Here is a 23,556-nt window from a genome sequence, read left to right as displayed (position 1 = left end):
GAGGCTCGGCGTCCTCAGTGGCCTTGGCGGCCCTCGGAGGGGCTTTGGGCGAGCTGGTGAAGCCCGGTGAAGCCCAGTGAAGCCCAGCAGAGTTGGTCGGACCGGAGGAGCCCGGAAGAGCTGTCCTCTGGGCTCTGTGTGGCACCTGTTATCAGCTTAGTGGTGCCGATGGAGACCGGCGGGGCCTGGAAGAACTTAGAAGGCCCGGAGGAGCCACGCCCTGAAAGGCTGATGTTTGGGGCCCATGGAGTTGCGGCTGGGAACAATGCCTGGAATGGTGGAGAACTCTGATAAATTGAAAGACAAAAAGGGCAAGTATAAAAAGTGGAAAGAGGGGCACATAACTAAAGCAGAATATCAGCAAATAGTCCGAGCATGCAAAGATGAAGTGAGGAAAGGGAAAAAAAACAGTCCAACCTATCAAAAACAGTATCATAAAAAATAGATTAAAAACACAAGATAGGCAAGAAAATGGTAAGTGAGCACCTATCTATCCTAGACGAGTCCAAATCACCAGGACCAGATGGATTACACCCCAAGCTTCTCAAGGAACTGGCAGATGTGATCTTAGAACCACTGAACTATATTTTTCAAAGATCCTGGAGCACTGGGGAACTACCAGAGCACTGGAAAAGAGCTGATGTAGTTCCCATCTTCAAAAAAGGGGAAAAAATAGATCCAGGAAACTACAGACCTATCAGCCTGACCTCAATACCTGGGAAGATTCTAGAAAAGATAAACAACAAATCAGTGAACACCTAGATGCAAACAAAGTCATTACTAAAAGCCAACATGGGTTTGTTAAAAACAGATCATGCCAGATAAATCTTATTGCATTCTTTGACCAAGTGACAAAATTAATGGACCAAAGGAATGCTGTGGATATAATTTACTTGGACCAGTAAGGCATTTGATAAAGTAGATCACATCCTACTACTTGATAAGATAGAAAAATGTGGGTTAGACAGAATCAACACCAGATGAATTCGTAGCTGGCTGACTGCCTGTACTCAGTATGTGGTCCTCAATGGAACCGCATCTACATGGAAGGAAGTGTGTACTGGGGTGCCCCAGGGCTCTGTTCTAGGCCCAGTGCTCTTTGACATCTTTATCAATGATTTGGACGAAGTGATAAATGGGGAACTCATCAAATTTGCAGACAACACCAAGCTGGCAGGAATAGCCAACACTCCAGGAGATAGTCTTAAGATACAGGAGCGTCTGAACAAACTGGAACACTGGGCGCTATCTAACAAAATGAAATTCAATGGTGAAAAAAATAAGTTTCTACATTTTGGCAAGAAAAACCAAATGTACAGGTATAGTATAGGTGGTACCTTGCTCGATAGTAATGACTTTGAGAGGGATCCCGGAGTCCTAGTAGACAATCACTTAGATATGAGCCAGCAGTGTGTTGCAGCTGCCAAAAAAACCAAACCCAGTGTTAGGCTGCATTAACAGAGGGATAGAATCAAGATCACGTGAAGTATTAACACCACTTTACAATGCCTTGGTAAGGTCACACCTGGAATACTGCATCCAGTTTTGGTCACCATGATGTAAAAAAGATGTTGAGACTCTAGAAAGAGTGCAGAGAAGAGCAACAAAGATGATTAGAGGTCTGGAGGCTAAAACATATGAGGAACGGTTGCTGGAATTGGGTATGTGTAGTTTAATGAAGAGAAGGATGAGGGGAGACATGATAGCAGTGTTCCAATATCGCAGGGAAGGAAGTGTTCCAATATCTCCCACAAGGAAGAGGGAATCAAGCTATTCTCCAAAGCTCCTGAAGGCAGGACAAGAAGCAACGGATGGAAACTAATCAAGAAGAGAAGCAACCTAGAACTAAGGAGAAACTTCCTGACAGTTACAACAATTAATCAGTGGAACAACCTGCCTCCAGAAGTGGTAAATGCTCCAACACTGGAAGTTTTTAAGAAGAGACTGGACAGCCATTTGTCTGAAATCCTATAGGGTTTTACTGTATGCCTGAGCAGGGGATTGGACTAGATACCTCCAAGGTCCCTTCCAACTTTATTATTATGATTATGATTATGATCATGATCATGATTATTATAGATCTTGACAGATCTGAACAATGGGCTTTATCCAACATCATGAAATGTAATGTGGAGAAAAGCAAGGCTTTACACTTATGCAGGAAAAACCAAAGGTACAAGTACAGATTAGGCAAAATCTGACTCAAAAGCAGTAACTGCAAGAGGAACCTTGGAGTTCTAGTAGACAATCACTTAAATATGAGCCAGCAGTGTGCGGCAGCAGCCAAAAAAGCTAATATAATCCTTGTTTGTGTAAACAGAGGCATAGAATCAAATTCATGTGACGTATTAGTACTGCTTTATAAAGCCTTAGTAAAACCCCGCCTGTAATACTGCATCCAGTTTTGGTCACCACATTACAAAAATGATGTAGAGACTTTGGAAAAAGTGCAAAGGAGAACTACTAAGACGATTAAAGGCCAGGAGACTAAAACATATGAAGAACTGTTGCAGGATTTGGGTTTGGCTAATCTAAAGAAAACATGGATTAGAGGGGACATGATAGCACTATTCCAGTATTTGAGAGGTTGCCAGAAAAAGAAGGGGGTCAACTTATTTACCAAAGCACCTGTAGGTAGGACAAGAAACAATGGATGGAAACTAATCAAGGAGAGAAGCAACCTGGAATTAGGGAGAAACTTCCTAAAAGTGAGGACAATTAACTGGAACTGTTTGCTATCAGATGTTTCTTCATCACTGGAGGTTTTTAAGAAGAGACTGGACTGTCACTTGTCTGAAATGGTATAAGGTCTTCTGACCAATCTATTCTGATTGATTGATTGGGTTGATAATTTTGTTGATGGGGAAAGGCCTGATGTATTTCGACCCGAGCTTCTTTGAGGGTTGTCTGGAGTGAATGTATTTGGTGGATAGGTATACTTCATTGCCCACATTGAAATCCTTTTGTTCAGTCCATTTTTATTGGCTTGTTTTTTGTAAGCATCTTGCACTTCTTTTAGCACTTTGCGCACCACTGGCAAAGTGCTTTGAACAGTATTGATCCAATCGTTAAGTGATATATCTTGTGGGGTTGTTTTGGGTGATTTGGGCATGGCCACAGAGTCTTGGGCAGTGACTACTCAAAATGGTGTAAAGCCAGTGGTTTTGTGGACAGTGTTGTAAGCTACTTCAGCGAAGGGGAGGAGGTCATCCCAGTTATTTTGTTGATAATTGTAGCAGTGTTCTAGAACGGAATTCATGTGTTCACAACCTCCATTCATTTGAGGATGATGCAAGGAGCTGAAACCTTGTGAGGTGCTTAGCAATTTTAGGCACTCTTTCCAAAACTGTGGCCTGAGAGGAACTTCTCAGGAACACCATGGAGTCTGTAGATATGTTGCAGGAAGTTTCACTAGCACATGTGCTGATGGGATTTCGGACCATTGTATTTCCAGAGCTTTCTGGCAGCTCCATTATAAAGTCCATAGAGATTTCTTTCCAAGATACTCTGGGATTGGCCACTGGTTGTAAGAGACCAGGAGTTTACCCTGGTTGCCTTTCTCCAAGGAGTAGATGGGGCAGTTAGTGACATAGTGTTTGATATCTTTCTTTAGGGAAGGCAACCAGAACTGGCACTTTACTAAAATGTTCCACTCTTTTGGAGGTATGGCTCCTTTGTAGGATTAGGGGATATTACTTTTCAAGCACAACCTAGGTAAGAGCATCATGGATAGTGCAGTCTGTTTGGTGGCTTTTAACCACTAGTCTTTAGTCAAGGGTCTTTTAGAGCTATTAGCAGGTTATTAGCCATCTGGGGGGGAGGGAGATTTTTTTTCTGGACTCTGCTGCTGGTGGGGACTTCCAGCTGGTTAGAAGGAATAACGAGGCTTATGACTTTCCTTTTTGAGCTATTGTATTGGGGTAATCGCTAGAGGGCACCAATCAGAAAGTTTAGCCCCTCAGAAAGGTTTTGAAGTGTGAGGTTGAAGTGATTGAAGTATTGGCCCACTATGCTTGCTTTGGGGATAGCTTCCGGGATGTCTTTAAAGCCTCTAAATTTTTATGATGTGTTCACACTTCAAAAGGAGCTTTACTGTCTTCTAGAAAGTGTCTTCAGGTAAGAATTGCCCACCAGTGGTGACAACTGCTGCTAGGGAATGGACCACTGCGCGGCAAAAGCCGAGTCCATGAAATTGGCAGTAGCTGTCAGTAAGTGTGCAGAAGTCTCCTTGAACTACAAGAGGTTGCACAGACAATGAAGGGTACTGAGAGCAGTAATAGTCACACAGTAACCACAAGAGACACTGAGTTGCGATAAACAGAAAAAATATTTTACTTTGTGGTTGAAAAACAAAGCACGGTCAAAAATAAACAGTCCAGGTCATACACAATAGTAACAGTCCAAGTAGTAATCCAAATACAAAATCTTCTTACCGGTCCAGAGGTCAAAAACACAGTTGTTTAGGTTTAACACAGTAGTAAACCAACAATAGCAGTATCAGAGTGAACAGTGAAAAACAGCGAGAGCAGAGAGAGAGAAGCTACGTTCCTAGCTCCCTCTTATGGCCATGAGAACACTTACACACCCATCAGCCAATTAACATCTTAAAGACACAATATTATAGTTATATATTTTCAACCCAACTATGTAGGCTATCACCATATGCCTAACAGTAGCCCTTGAGTCCACTAGGGCCTGGACCTCCACCACTCCTTGACCAGGCACGAACACATTTGCTGGTAACACAAGGTGCTTTACTGGAGTCTGTTTGGGTGGAGGTGATTGGCCCATTTCCAAGCGAGCCCGACCTACTGAGCCCTCTAGGCTGAGCCCTGCCCGTTTCCCTCCATGGCTTTGGGTACCTTCACAGGACACTTGGCTGCCATATGGCCTGGACCGCCACAGTACAAGCAAAGGCCTTCGTGATGGCGCAGACCCTTTTCAGCTGGGATCAGTCGAGGTCATGCAGCTCCCAACTGCATTGGCTCATCCGGAGGTGGTACCAATGGTGCCACTGTTCCAGTCAAAAGGTTTATCACAAACCCCACCTTATCCTGGTCATTGGGGAAGTCCTCATGTCAAAGGCTCATATACAACTGGCACTGCCCAAAGAATGGTGGAAATTGGGCCTGTGAGCCATCAAATTTCTCTGGCACTGTAACAGGGCTTCTGCGGCATGGCCGAGCTGCTTGCATCTGCGCCATCTGTGCAGTCAGGAGAGCCACCTGCTGTTTTAACTGATCATTTTCTGCATGGAGCTGATCCATGGTCGCCCAACTTGGTCTGAAGGAGCAATTGGGAGCAGGCTGGGAACAAAATGTGATGACCCAGGGCCCCAAATAGAGGCAAAGCAGTCGACTGGCAAGGGAAACAGTCTTTGATCCCACATAAGCTGGCAAGAGTTCAACAAATGCACACATAGGCAAGACAGATAACACAAAAACGTAAATGGTCCTTTTAACTCTCGGCTTGCCTGCAATCTGCAAAGAGAGACTTCGAAATGTCTTCTGTGGTTGTAAAGCAGGAAACCAACCGGTCCAGATTTCAAAGTGTCCAGGTTGGACAAGAGCACAATTCACTATCTCAAGATAACACATTTGTTCCCGGCAAATGCCCCACCCCACAGCATCTCCTTATATCTTAGTCCCCAGATGTGCCTTGTGAAGTGGGATGGGACGCTCTCCTCCTGAGCAGTTGAGACTGCCTCCATTGTTCTCTCCTCCTCTCTGCTCTCCTTGCTCTAGGATCAGGTGTGTGTGGGGAGCTTGCTTCTCACCTGCACTCTGCCTTCTGTGTTCCACACCTGAAGGGCCCTGGCCTGCCTCAGCCTGCTCTTCCCTACAGTCCTCTGAAGCCACAGACACCCCCTCCTGGGCCTCAACAAAACACTCCATGTCTTTCTCAGACTCAGGCTCAGACGGAGGCATGACAGCTACCATCCATTCAGCTGCTTCTCCCTCTAACACTATGATATCCCATAGCATCCTGGCAGTTCACCCCCCTATTCTTGCATGTAGTTCCATACTTGGCTGAGGAATAATGTCAGCTGTTTTAGATTGCTGTTAACTTTAACCCCCAGAGCTGATGGTCTGTGGTCTCTTCTCAGGAGGGGGTTGCTGGACCAGTTGGGCCACCCCTGGATGCTGTGTTGGAGCTGGTGGGGCGATGGGCGGAGCCACAGATGGTGTGGGTGTTGTCTTGGTCATTTAAGCTGGTGGCAGTGCAGGTCACTTTTAGCCACCACAGGTCTTGATTTTATCTAAGGCATCCCTCATGAAGCCTATTCAAATATTACCTTGTGTATGTCTGACTCACCCTCTGCTGCTCTGCACTTGTCTTCAGTGCATGGTGCTTTGTGGCAGTTTCCTCGACTCCCCTGGGCAAAAGTTATCCTGGAGGTTCTCTTCCATCTTTCTGATCCCTGTGGACCACCTGGACTTTGGTTGGTCTTCCAGGGCTTCTATCCCTTCCTGCAGTTTGGGGTAGCCCCCACTGCTCCTAGGTCTTGAAATGGCTCCTCAGGTCTCCATCTCCTTTTTGTTCTTGTGAATGGACATTCTGTGCACAGTCCCCACAGTAGACAAAGGTCTCCAGGTGGATCATTATTTCCATTCTTTATAGCATGCTTTCCATTCTTTATAGCATGCTGCTATCACAGTGAAGTAGATTTGATGGCAGATCTGTTCATCTGACTGCCTCTAGGAGCTATTTAGGGCTTTCCTTTAAGTCTTTGTTGTGCCCTTCAGGAACACATGTGCTGTAGTTGACTAAGCTGTTTTTTTTCTACAAAAAGCTTTGAAAGGCTAGGGAACTGGTCCTTTTTTGTCTCAGAAAGGCAGGGCACCTTGGCAGGAGGAAGGGCAGGGGCAGAATTGGAAAGGGCATGCATGCACAGTTTTCCTTCCCCATTGTTTTTTGCTGCCAAGTCAGTTGTGTGGTGGATCAGCATGCAAGGCCTCCGTATCATGGGGTGGATGAGGACTTGGGAGGCCTGAGGCAGATGAACCTGTACCTGCACTAGGTCTCCCAGGATCTTCACCTAATGACCTGTACATTTGTTTAACTAAGACATTGGGGAGAGCATGAATGGCTGCTAGTTACGTGAGGCAAGTTCACTTAACATTGTTCTGACTTTCAACTCTAATGGGCAGACTTCATTATGATCATAACTCGAGAACTATCTGTAAAGATTTATAATAAACTGTCTTGTAAACATCACTTAAACACCCCCCCCCCGTGTGTGTGCATGTGTGTAATTGCAGGGAATCCAAACTGCATCAAGCTTATCAACAGCTAACCTAGCCTCCCTAGGTGGAACCTTTTCTCGCCGAGGCAGTGGGGATACTTCTATTTCAATTGATACGGAAACATCTATTACAGAAATTAAGGTAAGGTCTTTGTCAATGAAGAAAGCTGAAAGAGTTTGTTTGTGGTCTGTCCCATATAAATAAAAGTGAGGTCTGAATACAGTAGAGAAGAGTCATATCATACTTTCCCTAGCTTAGAAACATAGAATCATAGGGCTGGAAGTGACTTTGGAGGTCTTCTTGTACAACCCCAGCTCAAGGCAGGACACCTTATACAATCCTGAATAAGTGGTTCTCCAGTCAGTACTTAAAAACCTCCAGCAATGGATTACTCACAACTTTGGGTGGCAAGCTATTCCATTGATTAATTGTTCTCACTGTCAGGACATTTCTCTTTAGTTTTAGGTTGGATCTCTTCTTAATGAGCTTCCACCTATTGCTTCTTGTTCTGCTGTCTGGTGTTTTGGAGAATAAGTTGACCCCTCCCTTCTCTGTAACAGTCCCTCAAGTACAGGAAGACAACTATCAGGTCACCATTAATTTTTCTGTTTGATAGCTAGACTTATCTAATTTCCTTAACTGTTCATCATTAGGTTTAGCCTCCAGATCCCTTATCATATTTGTTGATCTTCTCTACACACTTTCTAGGGTCTCAGCAACTCTGTGGAGACCAGAACTGACTGCAATATTCAAAGTGTGGCCTCAAATAGTGCAGTATAAAATAGTACTATCACCTCTCATCATCTCGATACTATTCCTCTGTTGATGCAATTTTTTGACAGCTGCAGCACACTCTTGATTTATACTTAAATGGTGGTCCACCAGGACACCTAGATCTGTCTCACAGGTACTACTAGTTGATCCAGATGTTGCCAACTCTATACTGTACATTTGGTTTTTCTGCCTGTGCAGAACATTATTTTTCTCATTACTGATCTGAATCTTGTTGGATAGGGCCTAATGCTCAAGTCTGTCAAGATTCTTCTGAATCTTAAGTCTATCTTCTAGCCATTATCCAGCTTGATGTCATTTGCAAATTTGATGAGTTCCCCTTCTCTCCCCTCATCTAGATCATTTATGAAGATGCTGAAGAGCACTGTGACCTAGACAGAACCTTGTGGTACCTCACTGCATGCTTCCTTCCATGTAGACATTGTTCCACTGAGGACTACATGCTGGGTGCAGTTGGTCAACCAACATTGAATCCATCTAGTGGTGGTGTTCTCTATCTGTTCTATCCTATCTAGAGGTAGACTGTAGTCTACTATGTCCAGAACATTTCTTTAACCATTAATTTAGTCACTTTATCAAATAAAGCAATAAAGTTTGTCTTGCATGATCTGTTTGAAAAAACCCATGCTGGCTTTTAGTAATTGACTCATAGACAGGGATTTTAATTATGTTTTTAATTTTTAACTTTAATTTTTAACTTATTTTAATTTTAATTTATTCTACAGGGGCCATTAATTTAATTTTCTTTTAACTTCTGTATTATTGTATGTTATTGTTGTTAGCCGCCCTGAGTCCTTCAGGAGATAGGGTGGCATATAAGTCCCAATAATAAATAAATAAATAAATAAATTGACTCATTCATTTCTAGGTCCTTGATTTTCTTTTCCAGTATTTTCCCAGATATTGATGTCCACTGATTGGCTTATACAGTAGTTTCCTGGATCCATTTTCTTCTTCTTTTTGAAGATTGGAATCACAAAAGCTCTTTTTCAGTCTTCTCATAATTTCCCTGTGCTTTGAACGAATTACATTCATTGGTTCTGACATCACGTGTGCCAGAAACCTGGGATATAAACCATTGGGTTCAAGTGATTTGTACTCATGCACGTTGGATAGGTGTTGTCTTACCAAATCCTTGCCTATTTTGCATCCCTGTTCTATTACCCTTGGTGTTGCTTTTGGTAGGTTGGGCTATTTCTTCCTTTTGCATAAAGACAGATGCAGAGAAGGACTTAAGCAGTTCTGTTAACTCCCTGCTGCCTGTCATCTTCTTGCCATCTACTCCCATTAGTGGACCTGTTGTTTCTTTGACTTTCTTGTTCTTTTTGTTGTTGTTGTCACTTACCTCATTCTAGGCCTTAGCTTTCCTGACGCCATTATTTGTAGATTTGGGCTGTTTGCTGATGGCATTTTGTTTAGTTATGTGCCCCTCTTTCTATTTTTTTATACTTGTCCTTTTTATCCCTCAATTTTTCAGAGAGCTCTTTGTGCAACCATGCTTGTTTTTTCTTTCTCTGTAGGATTATTTCTGTTTGGACCATTATTATTTTATTTTTCAGGGTTTCCCAAACATCTTGAACTGTTTTTCCTCTAGGAATATGAATTTTATTTTATTTTTTTTATTCCATTTATATCCCGCCCTTCTCCGAAGACTCAGGGCGGCTTACAATCTAAGCACAAATCAATGTGCTTAGCAATAGCCTTCATTCTATGTATATGCCTGCTTATTAGGGCTTTCGCCCCCCCCCCCCCGAAGCGGCATTATTACAAAGTCAGCTTATTGCCCCCAACAATCTGGGTCCTCATTTTACCTACCTCGGAAGGATGGAAGGCTGAGTCAACCTTGAGCCTGGTGGGATGCGAACCTGCACTAATTGCAGGCAGCTGGTATTACTTAAGGAGGCATTAGCCCACTGCTCCACCAAGGCTTTATGTATGTATGTATGTATGTATGTATGTATGTATGTATGTATGTATGTATGTAGCTAGCTAGCTAGCTAGCTAGCTAGCCACCTACCTTTCTCGTGTTGGAAGAACTCTGGGTGGCTTATAGCATTAAAACATTAAAACTCTTTAACAGTTATTTCTAAAACAATAAAAATGGAATTCCCATTGAAAATAAAATTATATTTAAAAGATGTGGAGGGAGGAAACAGGATGAATGGGGCAAAGGTAATTCATCAATCACCTCCAGTGTGATGCTTCCCCATTGCGGCCCCAAGCATCTTCTAGAGCTAGGTCTTGATGCTCTTGCCGAAGGTCAGAAGGGTGGGAGCCTGTTATGTATTCACATATTATTCACATTGTTATGTATTCATTATGCACATTGTTATATATTCACATATAGAGAATAACAGGGCTGAGGTAAAAGCTGCGGCAGCTTTTGACAGCTGTCAAAAGCTGCCGGGCAGAACTACACAGGCGCAACCGACTGACAGTTCTGCACGCGCCACCACTGACAGCTCCGAGCTGTCAAAAACAGCCGGTTCCGATTGGAGGAGACGAACGGCGCGGGAACCAGCTCAGCCCTGATTGGCTAACCTGTTGACAGCTGCCAGTATAAATAAGAGTCATGTTCTTCTGTTGTTTGCCTGGTTCGGAATAAAAGTTAAATCGTTCAACTCGCTGTCTCGCCTGCTTCTTGATAAAGCACTGGCGACGAGGGTGGGATGCCTGCTTGCCTAAGCTGAAGTCACTACCTAAGGGGAGAAGAGATTTTTTCCCTTAGCCCGAGCTAGTCACTCGCTGAAGTCACTCGGAAGCCGAACTTCCGTACAACGCAAGCAGCTGCACCCATGGCTTACAGAGAGCATGACGAACCATGGCAAACATTCGAGAGTTCAACACCCAAATCTCATCTGGGCCAGGTAGAAGGATACCTGGTGGTAAAGAAGATTACGGACGACCGGGCCAAGGCAGCTGCCCTCCTCTGGCTCAGCGGGCCCGCTGTCTATGATGCCGCTGTGGGAATCTTCACTCCTGAACCGATCGCCACTATCTCCTACGCCGATCTTACCGAGGGGCTGAGTAAATACTTCATGCCCATCAAGTCAGAACTCTTCTGGAGGGTAAATTTCGCCCGAAAACTACAGCTTCCTGACGAGCCAGCAAATGACTTCATAACCCGGGTCAGACACGCCGCACGGCGGTGTCGGTTCCCGGACTTAGAAGACCGAATCCGGGACCAAATCGTCATAGGGCTCAAAGACGAGCGGCTGAGGAAGAAGCTGATCGCCAAGCCAGAAATGACAATGACCGATGTGGCGAGGGAAGTCATTGCATACGAGGACAGCCATGGTGACAACCGACGTTCACCTGACAGCGGGCCCAGTGGGTCCGTGCACCAGGAGGACGGCGGGTTCAGCGGTCCCGAGGATGACGACGTCTCCATGGACATCGATGCGGTACAGTGGCGGTTCGAAAAGCTCAGGCTGCAACGCAACTACAGAGGGGGGCCTGCCAACAATCAGAGGGGCGCTAACTTCCAGCCAAACAGGGCCAAGTGTGCCAGCTGCGGCGGAAGCCACCCAAGAGCAACGTGCCGGTTCCGCAGTGCCAAATGCCACGGGTGCGGGAAGACAGGTCACCTCAAAGCCGTGTGCCGCAGCCGGAGCCGAGAAAATCTGCATGAACTAGAGGTGACAACCGCAGGTATTAGCCAACACACACCCAGGGCCAGGCACAGTTCCAAACCCCTAGTGCTTAATGTGAGGGGAAGGGCGGGGAAATACACAGTCCACAGCACTCTTAAGCCCAAAGTCAAGGTGGACGTTCTGATTCATGGAATTCCCTGTGAGATGGAAGTGGACTCTGGGTCCTCCGTCTCACTCATTTCGTGGCAAACCTACAGGGACATTTGTAACCAAAGTAGACCCAAAGTCGACCCACCAAACTCCGCCTAGCTGATTTTCAGAAAACGCCCATTAAACTCCGGGGAAAAGGCTCCGTCCCCGTGGAGTTCAAACAATTTAAAGGATCCCTCCCTATACTAGTGACCTAGGAAAACAGAATCAGTCTGCTAGGATTAGACTGGTTTGAGGCGCTAGGAATAGCGTTGACAGGCGTCAACGCCGTTCAGCTGTCAAACTTAGAAACCGTCTGCCTTCAATTCGTGGACATCTTTGACAGCTCGCTGGGGAAGTACACAGGACCGCCTGTATCGCTAAAACTAAACCCTAATGTAATGCCTGTCAGAATCAAGGCAAGAAGAGTTCCCTTCGCCTTGAGAGAAAAAATAGAAACCGAGCTAGACCGATTAACTAACTTAGGAGTCCTAGAACCAGTAGAAGGGGCAGAGTGGGAGACACCCATAGTGACCCCAATTAACCAAATGGCCAAATAAGATTATGTGCCGATTATAAAGCGACCCTCAACCGCGCATTAAATGCCCATGCCTACCCGGTCCCGGCTGTCAAAGACATCCTCGCGGCCATTAAGTCAGGCGCCATTTTTGCCAAGTTAGACTTGGCGCAGGCGTATTTACAGCTGCCTGTCACTCCTGACACCGCTTTAGCTCAGACAATCGTCACCCACAAAGGAGCATTTAAAATTAACCGCCTTCAATTCGGTATCTCTGCAGCCCCGGGGATCTTCCAAGAAATCATGGAAAAAACACTTAAAGGGATCCCCGGGGTCTGTCCATATTTCGATGACATCCTAATTGCAGGGGAATCAGAAAAAGACCTAGCTGACAAATTAACAAAGGTGCTCCTTAGATTCAGGGAGGCTGGCCTCAAATTAAAACGAGACAAATGCTCCATTGGGGTGCCTTCAACAGAGTTTTTAGGATTTAAAATTGATGCTAAGGGAATTCACCCCACTGAAACAAAAATAAAAGCCATTAAAACAGCACCAACCCCTAAAAATAAACAAGAACTTCAAGCCTTCCTAGGCTTAGTTAATTTTTATCATACCTTCCTGCCTCATAAAGCCTCCATTGCTGAACCCCTACACAGGCTATTAGATAAAGGCAAACCCTGGAATTGGTCATCTGAGCATGATAAAAGTTTTAATCTACTAAAAAACTTACTCACCAGCAATGCAACGGTAGCCCTGTTTAACGAACAACTGCCCTTATGTCTGGCTTGTGATGCCTCTCCCTACGGCATCGGAGCGGTCCTAAGCCACTTAACTAAGGAAGGAACGCAGACCCCTGTAGCGTTCTATTCCAGAACGCTGTCAAAACCTGAGCGTAATTACGCTCAGATCGATAAAGAGGCTTTAGCTATAGTGGCTAGCGTAAAAAATTTCATGACTACCTATACTGCCGACCCTTTACCATTTTTACGGACCATAAGCCCCTATTAGGACTCTTTACTGTAAACAAACTAACCCCACAAATATTATCTCCCCGCATCCTGAGATGGTCAACCTTTCTGTCAGCCTATTCATACAACTTAGAATACAAGCCAGGGAAATCCATGGGCCATGCTGATGGGCTTAGCAGACTGCCCCAACCAATAGTCGACCCAGACCCAGCACCAGCTGGAAAGATACTGGCTATCTCAGACCTGCCAGAATGCCCATTATCTGTTAAAGACATCTCTGCAGCCACAGCTGCAGACAAAATATTAGGCAGAGTCTTAGGCTATGTCACGTCTGGCTGGCAATGCACACCCCCAGACCCAGAATTCCAACCTTATATTTTAAAGCAAAAGGAATTATCCACCCATCAGGGGTGTCTATTATGGGGCAGCAGGGTAATCATACCTGACAAACACAGACTCAAAGTGTTAGAGAGCCTCCACGAAGGTCACCCTGGGACCGTCAAAATGAAGGCTCTGGCCAGAAGCTATGTCTGGTGGCCAGGATTAGACAAGCAAATTGAAACACATGTAGCCGGCTGCTATTCCTGCCAACTTGTTAGAGCCGCCCAGCCACAGGCTCCCATACACAGATGGGAAACTACAAAGACACCCTGGTCTCGTATCCACATAGACTATGCAGGTCCATTCCAGGGACAATCATTCCTAATAGTCGTGGATAGCTATTCGAGATGGCTGGAGGTGGCACCAGTGACTAGCACAACTTCAGCAGCCACAATACAAGTTCTAAGGGGGTTGTTCGCAACACATGGGCTTCCAGATGTAATAGTCTCCGATAACGGCCCCCAATTTACTTCCTACGAATTCCAGAGTTTCACAACGGCGAACTCTATTAGGCACACCACCACGGCTCCATTTCACCCATCCTCGAACGGCTTGGCAGAGGTGATGGTGAAATCAACCAAAGAGGCACTGCGGAAAATCATCTCCGGCAACTGGCACCGCAGACTGGCCCAATTCCTTTTATCACAACACACCACCCCATGCACAACTACGGGGAAGTCTCCAGCAGAGCTCCGCTGGGGCAAAAGACTAACTACCAGACTGGACCGTCTACATCCTGACAGATCCCCTCCAGACCCAGAACTGCCCCTCCAGCAGAGAACTCTCAGCACAGGGCAAGCTGTCTGGGCAAGGAACTACGGGGGGGGCAACAAATGGACACAGGGGGTTGTCATTGAACAAACGGGTCCCCTATCATACATCATAGACACGGGACACAATTCCCACATCCGCAGACACATCGACCAACTCCGGCGTCGCAGCCCGCAAAATATAGGGGAAAGGGGGAACGACGAAATGCAGGCAGAAGCCCCACCGCAAACACTTTCACGTCACAACCCCCCCGATCAGAATGTACCACTTCAAGACCCCACCCCAAACGACGCTGAAACGACGGAACCATGCCCCACGACCCCTGAACCAGTCTATGATATGCCTGGGGAAAGGGAACAACCAGCCGAGACGACCCCCCGGCGCTCCGAAAGGATAAAAAGACCCCCCGCCTACTTACAAGACTTCGAATGGGGAAACCCAAAAAAGAAACAGTTGGGGAACAATCAACTCAATCAGAGGGAGGGGTAAGGGGTAAGGGCTAATTCACATATTATTCACATTGTTATGTATTCATTATGCACATTGTTATATATTCACATATAGAGAATAACAGGGCTGAGGTAAAAGCCGCGGCAGCTTTTGACAGCTGTCAAAAGCTGCCGGGCAGAACTACGCAGGCGCAACCGACTGACAGTTCTGCACGCGCCACCACTGACAGCTCCGAGCTGTCAAAAACAGCCGGCTCCGATTGGAGGAGACGAACGGCGCAGGAACCAGCTCAGCCCTGATTGGCTAACCTGTTGACAGCTGCCAGTATAAATAAGAGTCATGTTCTTCTGTTGTTTGCCTGGTTCGGAATAAAAGTTAAATCGTTCAACTCGCTGTCTCGCCTGCTTCTTGATAAAGCAGAGCCAATCTCACTTTAGGCAGTAAGATGTTACAAAGGGCAGGAACAAAGTTAGAGAAGGCCTTTCTCCTGGACTCTGCCAGTTGGAATTCCTTGACTCATGAGGCCCACAGCATACCTCCTCTCCCAGTGGGGATGGAGCAGGCCAGTCCCAGTGGTATGAGATGGTTCCTCAGGTAACCTGGTCGCATGCCATGCAGGGTTTTTTAAAGGTAATAACAACTTGAAATGCACCCAGAAGCAGACTAGCAGCCAGTGCACCTTGTGGAGCAGTGGTATAAATTACTAATAAAATAATAAAAGCATAGGATTTTTTGTAAAGGCATCTTCTTTATTATACTGAGTTTTACATTGTTTTATTTTTCATAATATTTTGCAATTTTCTTCAGGATATCAGTGAGTTAAAGGACAAAATTGAGAATATAGAAAGAAAATACATGCAAGGGTTGAAAGAAATGAAGATACAGGTTTACTAAAGAATACGTGTGCAGGTCTAACTGATTTGGTTTCCAAATATGAAAAAAGATCTGGGTTGAATTTAATCCACATGCCTTGTTTGAGGATTTTGCATACTTTACAGTGTCTTGGTAAACTTAAATTGTTAAGTTTGGGGCAATATACATTTCTAAAGTACCTAAGAGTGTCAAAAGCATAACAATTATTAGATTTTTTGTTTTGCATCTTTGCTACTTTTTGGAGTATATATTTAATATGAATATATTTTGAACATGTCTAAATTAAGCACTTTCTATAACATAGGTCATATTGATGTAACACGAAGTATGTATATATATATATATATATATATGTTGGTAAACATGTAAGGGAATGTCAAGAATACTTCATTAAGTTCAATCACTCAGTTCAATTATATTGTATTTTAAATGTCTAATATTTATTTATTTTATTTATTTTAATTCCATTTATATCCCGCCCTTCTCCGAAGACTCAGGGTGGCTTACAAGCTTAGCAGTAGCCTTCATTCTATGTATATGCCTGCTTATTAGGGCTTTCACACACACCCCAAGCAGCATTATTACAAAGTCAGCTTAATTGCCCCCAACAATTTGGGTCCTCATTTTACCTACCTCGGAGGGATGGAAGGCTGAGTCAACCTTGAGCCTGGTGGGATGCGAACCTGCACTAATTGCAGGCAGCTGGTGTTACTTAAGGAGGCATTAGCCCACTGCTCCACCAAGGCTCTAACATATGCTAACATATCCTTGAAATTCAGTTGGCATGATTAGTTTTTGAGTATACAACTGCTGATTTAGTTTCAGTTAATTAAGTGAGAAATCATGCAGAAACATTTTGAGTGCAGTTTCATCTTAATGCCATGTACCATGTGACATACCCTATGTGATAGTTCTGTGATAAACTCAAACAAATAGCATACTTCACAAGAATTTGTCTGTTTGCCTGTGATATGTCATCTATAAATATTGTGAAATTCTAAAATAGCTCTTTTTATCAACTTTAAGAAAAGACACTTCTATCTTCTTAACTGTAGGAATTAGTAGGGCCGCATTGTTTAGATCAATGTCTTTTCAGAATAAGAAGATGGGCTAAAACGTTTTATAGCATTTGGGTCTGATAAATAAATTGAAAACATTTCTTTGAGTTTTTCTTTTTCTTTAGGACTCTTTGGCTGAAATTGAAGAAAAATATAAGAAGGCTATGGTTTCAAATGCTCAATTGGATAATGAGAAAACTAATTTTATGTACCAAGTAGAAATCCTACAGGATGCATTATTGGAACTAGAAGAGCAGCTTGCAGAATCTAAGAGGCAATTTGAAGAGAAAAGCAAAGTAAGTAGTAATAAGCCTTCACAGTATTTTTATCAGCTGTATGGATGAAGAAAACACTCTATGAAAGGTCTAGATTTTAGGCAGAAATCATTTAAACACTCTTTTCCTAAATGAATATTATATTCCTAGTAATATTGATGGAACTGTTGACTAAATATAAAGGTGTTTCATTTCCATTCCCTTATATGTTTATCTAGATAAATCCTGTGAGTATGACCGCACTACATAAAATGTTATGTCTAGGCCATCATAAAAGCTAGAACATATAGTGACATAAATCCATGTGTGGCTTAGAATAAAAATCTTAAAAAATTCATGACTTAGCATATAGATTGGATAAAGCAAATACAAGCCTGACTAAAAGCATTTAGAATACAGGAGCAACACAGTAATATCTAATTATAAAATGCTTATTTTGTAGGATTTTGAGAGGGAAAAACATGCTCATGCTATATTGCAATTCCAGTTCATGGAACTCAAAGAGGTTCTGAAACAAAAAGAAGAACTGCTTGCTGTAAGTACACAACTGAATATAAATAACAGACTTTTGTCATTACATCAGAAGATAAGGATTGGTAACATTTTGCTCACAACCCACAAGTAACAAGTATATTATTTATTTTATTTATTTTATTTAATTTTTATACTGCCCTTCTCCCGAAGGGCAATAAAATACAATAAAAATGTAATATACAAAAATTAAAATGAGAATTAAATGGAATAGCTCAATTGCAATAAAAATTTAATTAAATTACAATTAAAATAACCCAAACCCATCAGACCAGGCCGGCTTGTTCAAATAGGTAAGTTTTCAGGTCACGGCGGAAAGAGCGAAGGTCAGGAGACCACATGATTACAATTCATTGACAAAAGTTATTTTTTCTTGTGATATTCTTCAACTTTGTTAGTACTTTAAAAATCAAAATGGATGCTCTGAGTCTGTGTGAACACATTAGTTCTGACTGACAAAACTCTGTCTAACTGCACCAATAGTAGGCTGATATTGGCTCTTCCCACCTAGTGAACTCATTGTCCTATTGTAGCATTTAGAAAAATGCTACACTTTTTTTCCCCCAAAAGTGGGGGGGGAAATGAGGGTGCGTCTTATGGTCCGAAGGTGATCCGTATGGCCAGCCCCAACCTCTGCAAGTGGAGCACAAATCGGCACGTGCTGAGAAACGCCGATCTCACGCTCCTGCACTCTCCCTCGCTCGGTTTCAGCTTCCCTTGCTACAAGAGAAAGCAGGCTGAAACGGAGTGAGGAGATTGCCAGGAATGCGAATCGGCTGATCTCGCACTGCTGCAATCTGCCTCGTTTCAGCTTGCTTTCTCTTGTAGCAAGGGAAGCTGAAACCGAGCGAGGGAGTTTGCAGGAGCACGAGATCGGCCGATTCGCATTTCTGGCAATCTCCCTCACTCCGTTTCAGCTTGCTTTCTGCAAGAGAAAGCCGTGCTGCAGGGCTGCCTCCGCGGGTACTGCTCTAATGCAGAGAGGGAAGGACAAAGAGGGAGGGAAGGAAGGAAGGGACAGTGGGAGAGGGAGGGAGAGAAAGAGAGAAGGAGAGAGAGAGAAGGAGAAAGAATTTTTTTTCTTGTTTTCCTGCTCTAAAAACTTATGGTCCGGTGCATCTTATGGTCCGAAAAATACGGTAATTAAGCCCAACAATTAAAACAATATTTAAAAATCTAAAACCCCTTCAGTCCAGGCCTGATAAATCGAAAAGCCAGGTTTTCAGGTCCCGGCGAAATGAATGCAGATTGGGGGCAGTCCGGAGTTCCACAGGTAAATCATTCCAAAGGGCAGGCGCGCCCACAGAGAATGCCCTCCCTCTGGGGGTCACCCGCCGGCACTCCCTAACCGGCGGCACCCTAAGGAGGGCCTCTCTATGGGAGCGCACAGGACGATGGGAAGTTGATGCTGGCAGCAGGTGCTCCCTAAGATAATCCAGACCCATGCCATGTAGGGCTTTATCACCAGCACCTTGAATCTCACCCGGAGGGCAACTGGAAGCCAATGCAGCTCGCGGAGAAGAGGCGTTACACGGGAGTATCGGGAGACTCCCAACACAACTCGCGCAGCTGCATTCTGCACCAGTTGAGGCCTCCGAGTGGTCCCCAAGGGCAGCCCCATGTAGAGAGCATTGCAGTAGTCTAACCGAGAGGTCACGAGCGCATGAGTGACTGTCCTTAGGGCATCTCGGTCCAGATAGGGCCGCAACTGGCGCACCAGGCGAACCTGGGCAAAAGCCCCCCTGGTCACAGCACCTATGTGGTCTTCTAAACTGAGCCGTGAATCCAGGAGGACGCCCAAGTTGCGAGCCCTATCAACGGGGGGTAACACAGAACTGGTTCTCCTGAGATGCCGGTATGTACAGCCACTCAGTCTTGGCGGGATTGAGTCGAAGCCTGTTCCTCCCCATCCAAACCCGGACCGCCTCCAGGCAACGGGACATCACGTCGAGGGCATCACTGGGTTGGTTCGGGGTGGAAAGAAAAAGCTGGGTATCATCAGTGTACTGATGATACCCCTCCCCGAAACCACGAATGATCTCACCCAGTGGCTTCATATAGATGTTGAACAAGAGGGGAGAGAGAACCAACCCCTGAGGGACTCCACAAACAAGAGGCCTCGGGGCGGATCTCTGCCCTCCCATCAACACCGACTGCGAACTGCTCAGAAGGTAGGAGGAAAACCACTGTAAAACAGTGCCCCCCACTCCCAACCCTCTGAGATGCCACAGTAGGATACCATGGTCGATGGTATCAAAAGCCGCTGAGAGATCTAATAGGACCAGGACAGAGGAACAACCCTTCCCGAGCCCACCAGTGATCATTCACCAGTGCAACCAATGCCGTCTCCGTGCTGTACCCGGGCCTAAAGCCCAATTGGTACGGGTCTAGGTAATCAGTTTCCTCCAGGAACAAAGGGAGCTGATGCGCCACCACACTCTCAACAACCTTCGCTAAAAAGCGAAGGTTGGAGACCGGACGATAGTTATTCAAAATAGCCGGGTCCAGAGCAGGCTTCTTGAGAAGGGGCCTCACCACTGCCTCTTTCAAGGCAGTAGGGAAGGTACCCTCTCTCAAAGAAGCAGTTATTACTGCCTGGAATCAGCCTCGTGTCTCCTCCTGAGCTGAATACACTAGCCAGGAGGGGCACGGGTCCAATAAACACATGGTGGAACTCAGTCTCCTCATGGTCCTGTCCACCTCATCTGGGGTAACAATATAACTGGGTTGGCCAAATTTATTTAGGAGCTAGTTTGGTGTAGTTGGTTAAGGCATCAGACTAGAAACCAGAATATGGTAAATTTTAGTCCCACCTTAGGCACAAAGCCAGCTGGGTGATCTTGGACCAACCACTCTCTCTCAGCCCTAGGAAGCAGCCAAGGGCAAACCACTTCTAACCAAATTGCACTTGCCAGGAGTCAAAAAATAAATGCTAAGTGGTTTCCCTCTTTAGGGAGTGGGGCAAGGGTTTGGCTGCACTGCTTTTCTGTGGCCACACCAGTTCTTTGAATCGGCTTCCCAGTGGATATTCATGTGTTGAGAGACTGCTGCGGCGTCTCAGGGGATTGGGAGTGGGAGGCACAGTCTCTCAGTGGTTCTCCTCCTATCTCCTGGGGCGTTCGCAGTTGGTGTTGGCAGGGGGGCAGAGGTCGACCTTGAGGCCTCTCGCTTGTGGAGTTCCTCAGGGGTCGGTCCTCTCGCCTCTCCTGTTCAACATCTACATGAAACAGCTGGGTGACATCATTCGTGGTTTTGGAGTTGGGTATCATCAGTACGCTGATGATACCCAGCTTTTTATTTCGACCCCAAACCACCCCAGTGATGCCCTCGACGTGATGTCCCGTTGCCTGGAAGCGGTTTGGGTCTGGATGGGGAGGAACAGACTTCAACTCAACCCTGACAAGACTGAGTGGCTGTGCATACCGGCATCCCAGGATATTCAGAATATCCCATCTTTTTCTATGGTGGGTGAGCTATTACCCCCCGTAGATAAGGCTCGCAACTTGGGAGTCCTCCTAGATTCACGGCTTACTTTGGAAGATCACATAGTGGCTGTGACTAGGGGGGCCTTCGCCCAGGTTCGCCTGGTGCGCCAGTTGTGGCCCTATCTAGACCGGGATGCCCTGCGTATGGTCACTCATGCGCTCGTGACCTCTCGTTTAGACTACTGCAACGCTCTCTACATGGGGCTGCCCTTGAAAACCACTCGGAGGCTCCAACTGATACAGAATGCAGCCACGAGAGTTGTGTTGGGAGTCTCCCGATACTCCCATGTTACATTTCTGCTCCGTGAGCTGCATTGGCTCCCAGTTGTCTTCCGGGTGAGGTTCAAGGTGCTGGTATTGACCTACAAAGCCCTACATGGCATGGGTCCGGAATACTTTGGGGAGCACCTGCGGCTGGCATCAACTTCCCTCCGCCCAATATGCTCCCACAGAGAGGGTCTCGTCAGGGTGCCACTGGTCAAAGAATGCCGACTGGTGGCCCCCAGGGGGAGGGCGTTCTCTGTGGGCGCGCCGGATTTATGGAACTGTCTTCCGGTTGAGCTCCGGATGGCGCCCGACCTTCGCTCCTTCTGGCGCGATCTAAAGATGTATCTCTTTGAACAAGCTGGCCTGGCCTGATGGGATGGGGTTGGGTTTTTATTACTTTTAAATGTGTTTTAACTTATTTAAGAGTCCTGGGCACTTTGTTTAATCTTTTTTAATTTTTGTATTCTGTCTTTTTAATCATGTATTGCCCTGTTCACCACCCTGAGTCCTTCGGGAGAAGGGCGGTATACAAATAAAATTAATAATAATAATAATATTTTTTTCTTCATATATAAGCTTTTTATTAAATCTTTTTTCTTTACATACATATGTTAATTTTTCAACCAGCGTGTGGTCTGGGTTCAAAGGTGCTAATACATAATCAAATCCTCCTCTTTGGTTCTCTCCTCTAGCCATTTGTAGAATAATTTCCAGCTTTGGTAGTATTCTGTTTCTTCTTTATCTTTTAATCTCATAGTCAGTCTGTCCATCTCAGCGCATTCCAGTATTTTTTTAATTACTTCTTCCTCTGGTGGTATTCCTTCATTTTTCCAGTATTGCACAAAGATTATTTTTGCTGCCGTTGTAATATGTAGAACCAAATATAAACTTTGCTTATTAATCTTTTCTGGTGTTATACCTAATACAAAAAATTTCGGATTAAATACTACATGTTCTCCGAATATTTTTTCTAACCAAGCATGTATTTTTTTCCAATAAGCCTTTGCTTTATCACATGTCCACCAGATATGATAGCACGTGCCTGAATTATGTTTACATTTCCAACATCTATCTGACATCTATCTGACAAGATTTTTGCTAATCTTGCTGGTGGCAAGTGCCATCTATAGAACATTTTATATAAATTTTCTTTATACACAGTTGACATTGTCAGTTTATAATTTCTCTCCCATAATTTTTGCCATTTTACTAATTCTGTATTATAACCAAAGTTTTTCACCCACCTTGTCATTGTCTCTTTAGTTTGTTTACTTTCCATCTCCAAAATTAACAAAAAGTTATACATTTTCTTAATTAGTTTCTCATCAGAGGTTAACAATATCTTATCAAATGCAGCTTGTTCTTTATAAAATTCATACAGTTTCACATCTTTTTTGTATCTATTTTGTATTTGTAACTGTACCCACCATGACATGTTGATGCCCTGATTTCCCAGCTCTTGTTTCGATTTTAATATCACATCAGTATTTAAAATATCTCTATATGCCCAAATTTTTTCAAAATCTACCAAATTTGGATGTGAAAAAGCTTCCATCGTTGATAACCACCTTGGAATTTTTACATATATTTTAGTTTTGATTTTTCCCCATACTGTTATCAAAGCATTTCTAATATAGTGATTTTGGAAATACTTATGAATTTTGTTTTTCCCGTACCACAAAAATGCGTGCCACCCCAATTGTAAGTCATGTCCCTCCAAATATAACAATCTTTTATTCCTAAGAGTTATCCATTCTTTCACCCATGTTAATACAGATGCTTGATAATACAAAACCCACTTGGGTAGTCCAAAACCTCCATTTTCCTTAGCATCTTGCAATGTTTTCATCTTTATTCTAGCTTTTTTTCCTTGCCAAACAAACTTCAAAATTAATGAATTTAACTCTTGGAAGAATTTTTTCTCAAGTTTTATCACTATCTGTACCTCTATTGATTCTGACAATCGGCTTTTTTGCTTATCTGTGAGATTCTTAACTACTATCTTAGTTTTTTCTTTATTTATTTTTAATCCTGCTATTTCTTCATACTGTTCTATCTTTCCCAACAATTTGGGAATCATCTCCAGGGGCTCTTCCAAAATAAATACTAAATCATCAGCAAATGCTTGTAATTTATATGTTTCACCCTTTATCCCCAAC

At 44.4% G+C, this 23,556-nt stretch overlaps 1 protein-coding gene across 8 annotated transcripts in view; it reads left to right on the top strand.

Moving 5' to 3' along the window:
* The window catches only part of LRRFIP1 (LRR binding FLII interacting protein 1), a 146,716-nt gene that overhangs the window by 103,312 nt on the left and 19,848 nt on the right, over positions 1-23,556 (top strand). For 6 of the 8 annotated variants that reach the window (XM_083354495.1, XM_083354492.1, XM_083354493.1 and 3 more), the window contains 3 exons: positions 7,263-7,388; positions 16,965-17,135; positions 17,557-17,649. In XM_083354495.1, coding sequence (XP_083210621.1) covers positions 7,263-7,388; positions 16,965-17,135; positions 17,557-17,649 — 390 coding nt within the window. The remainder of the gene's footprint in view (positions 1-7,262; positions 7,389-16,964; positions 17,136-17,556; positions 17,650-23,556) is intronic. The other 2 variants (XM_083354494.1, XM_083354496.1) reach the window with 1 other exon arrangement.

This window comes from Vipera ursinii (genome assembly GCF_947247035.1).
Source record: "Vipera ursinii genome assembly, chromosome: 1".
NCBI lineage: Eukaryota > Metazoa > Chordata > Lepidosauria > Squamata > Viperidae > Vipera > Vipera ursinii.
The sequence above is the reverse complement of the archived record's forward strand: the minus strand, read 5'-3'. Positions and strand labels throughout refer to the sequence as shown.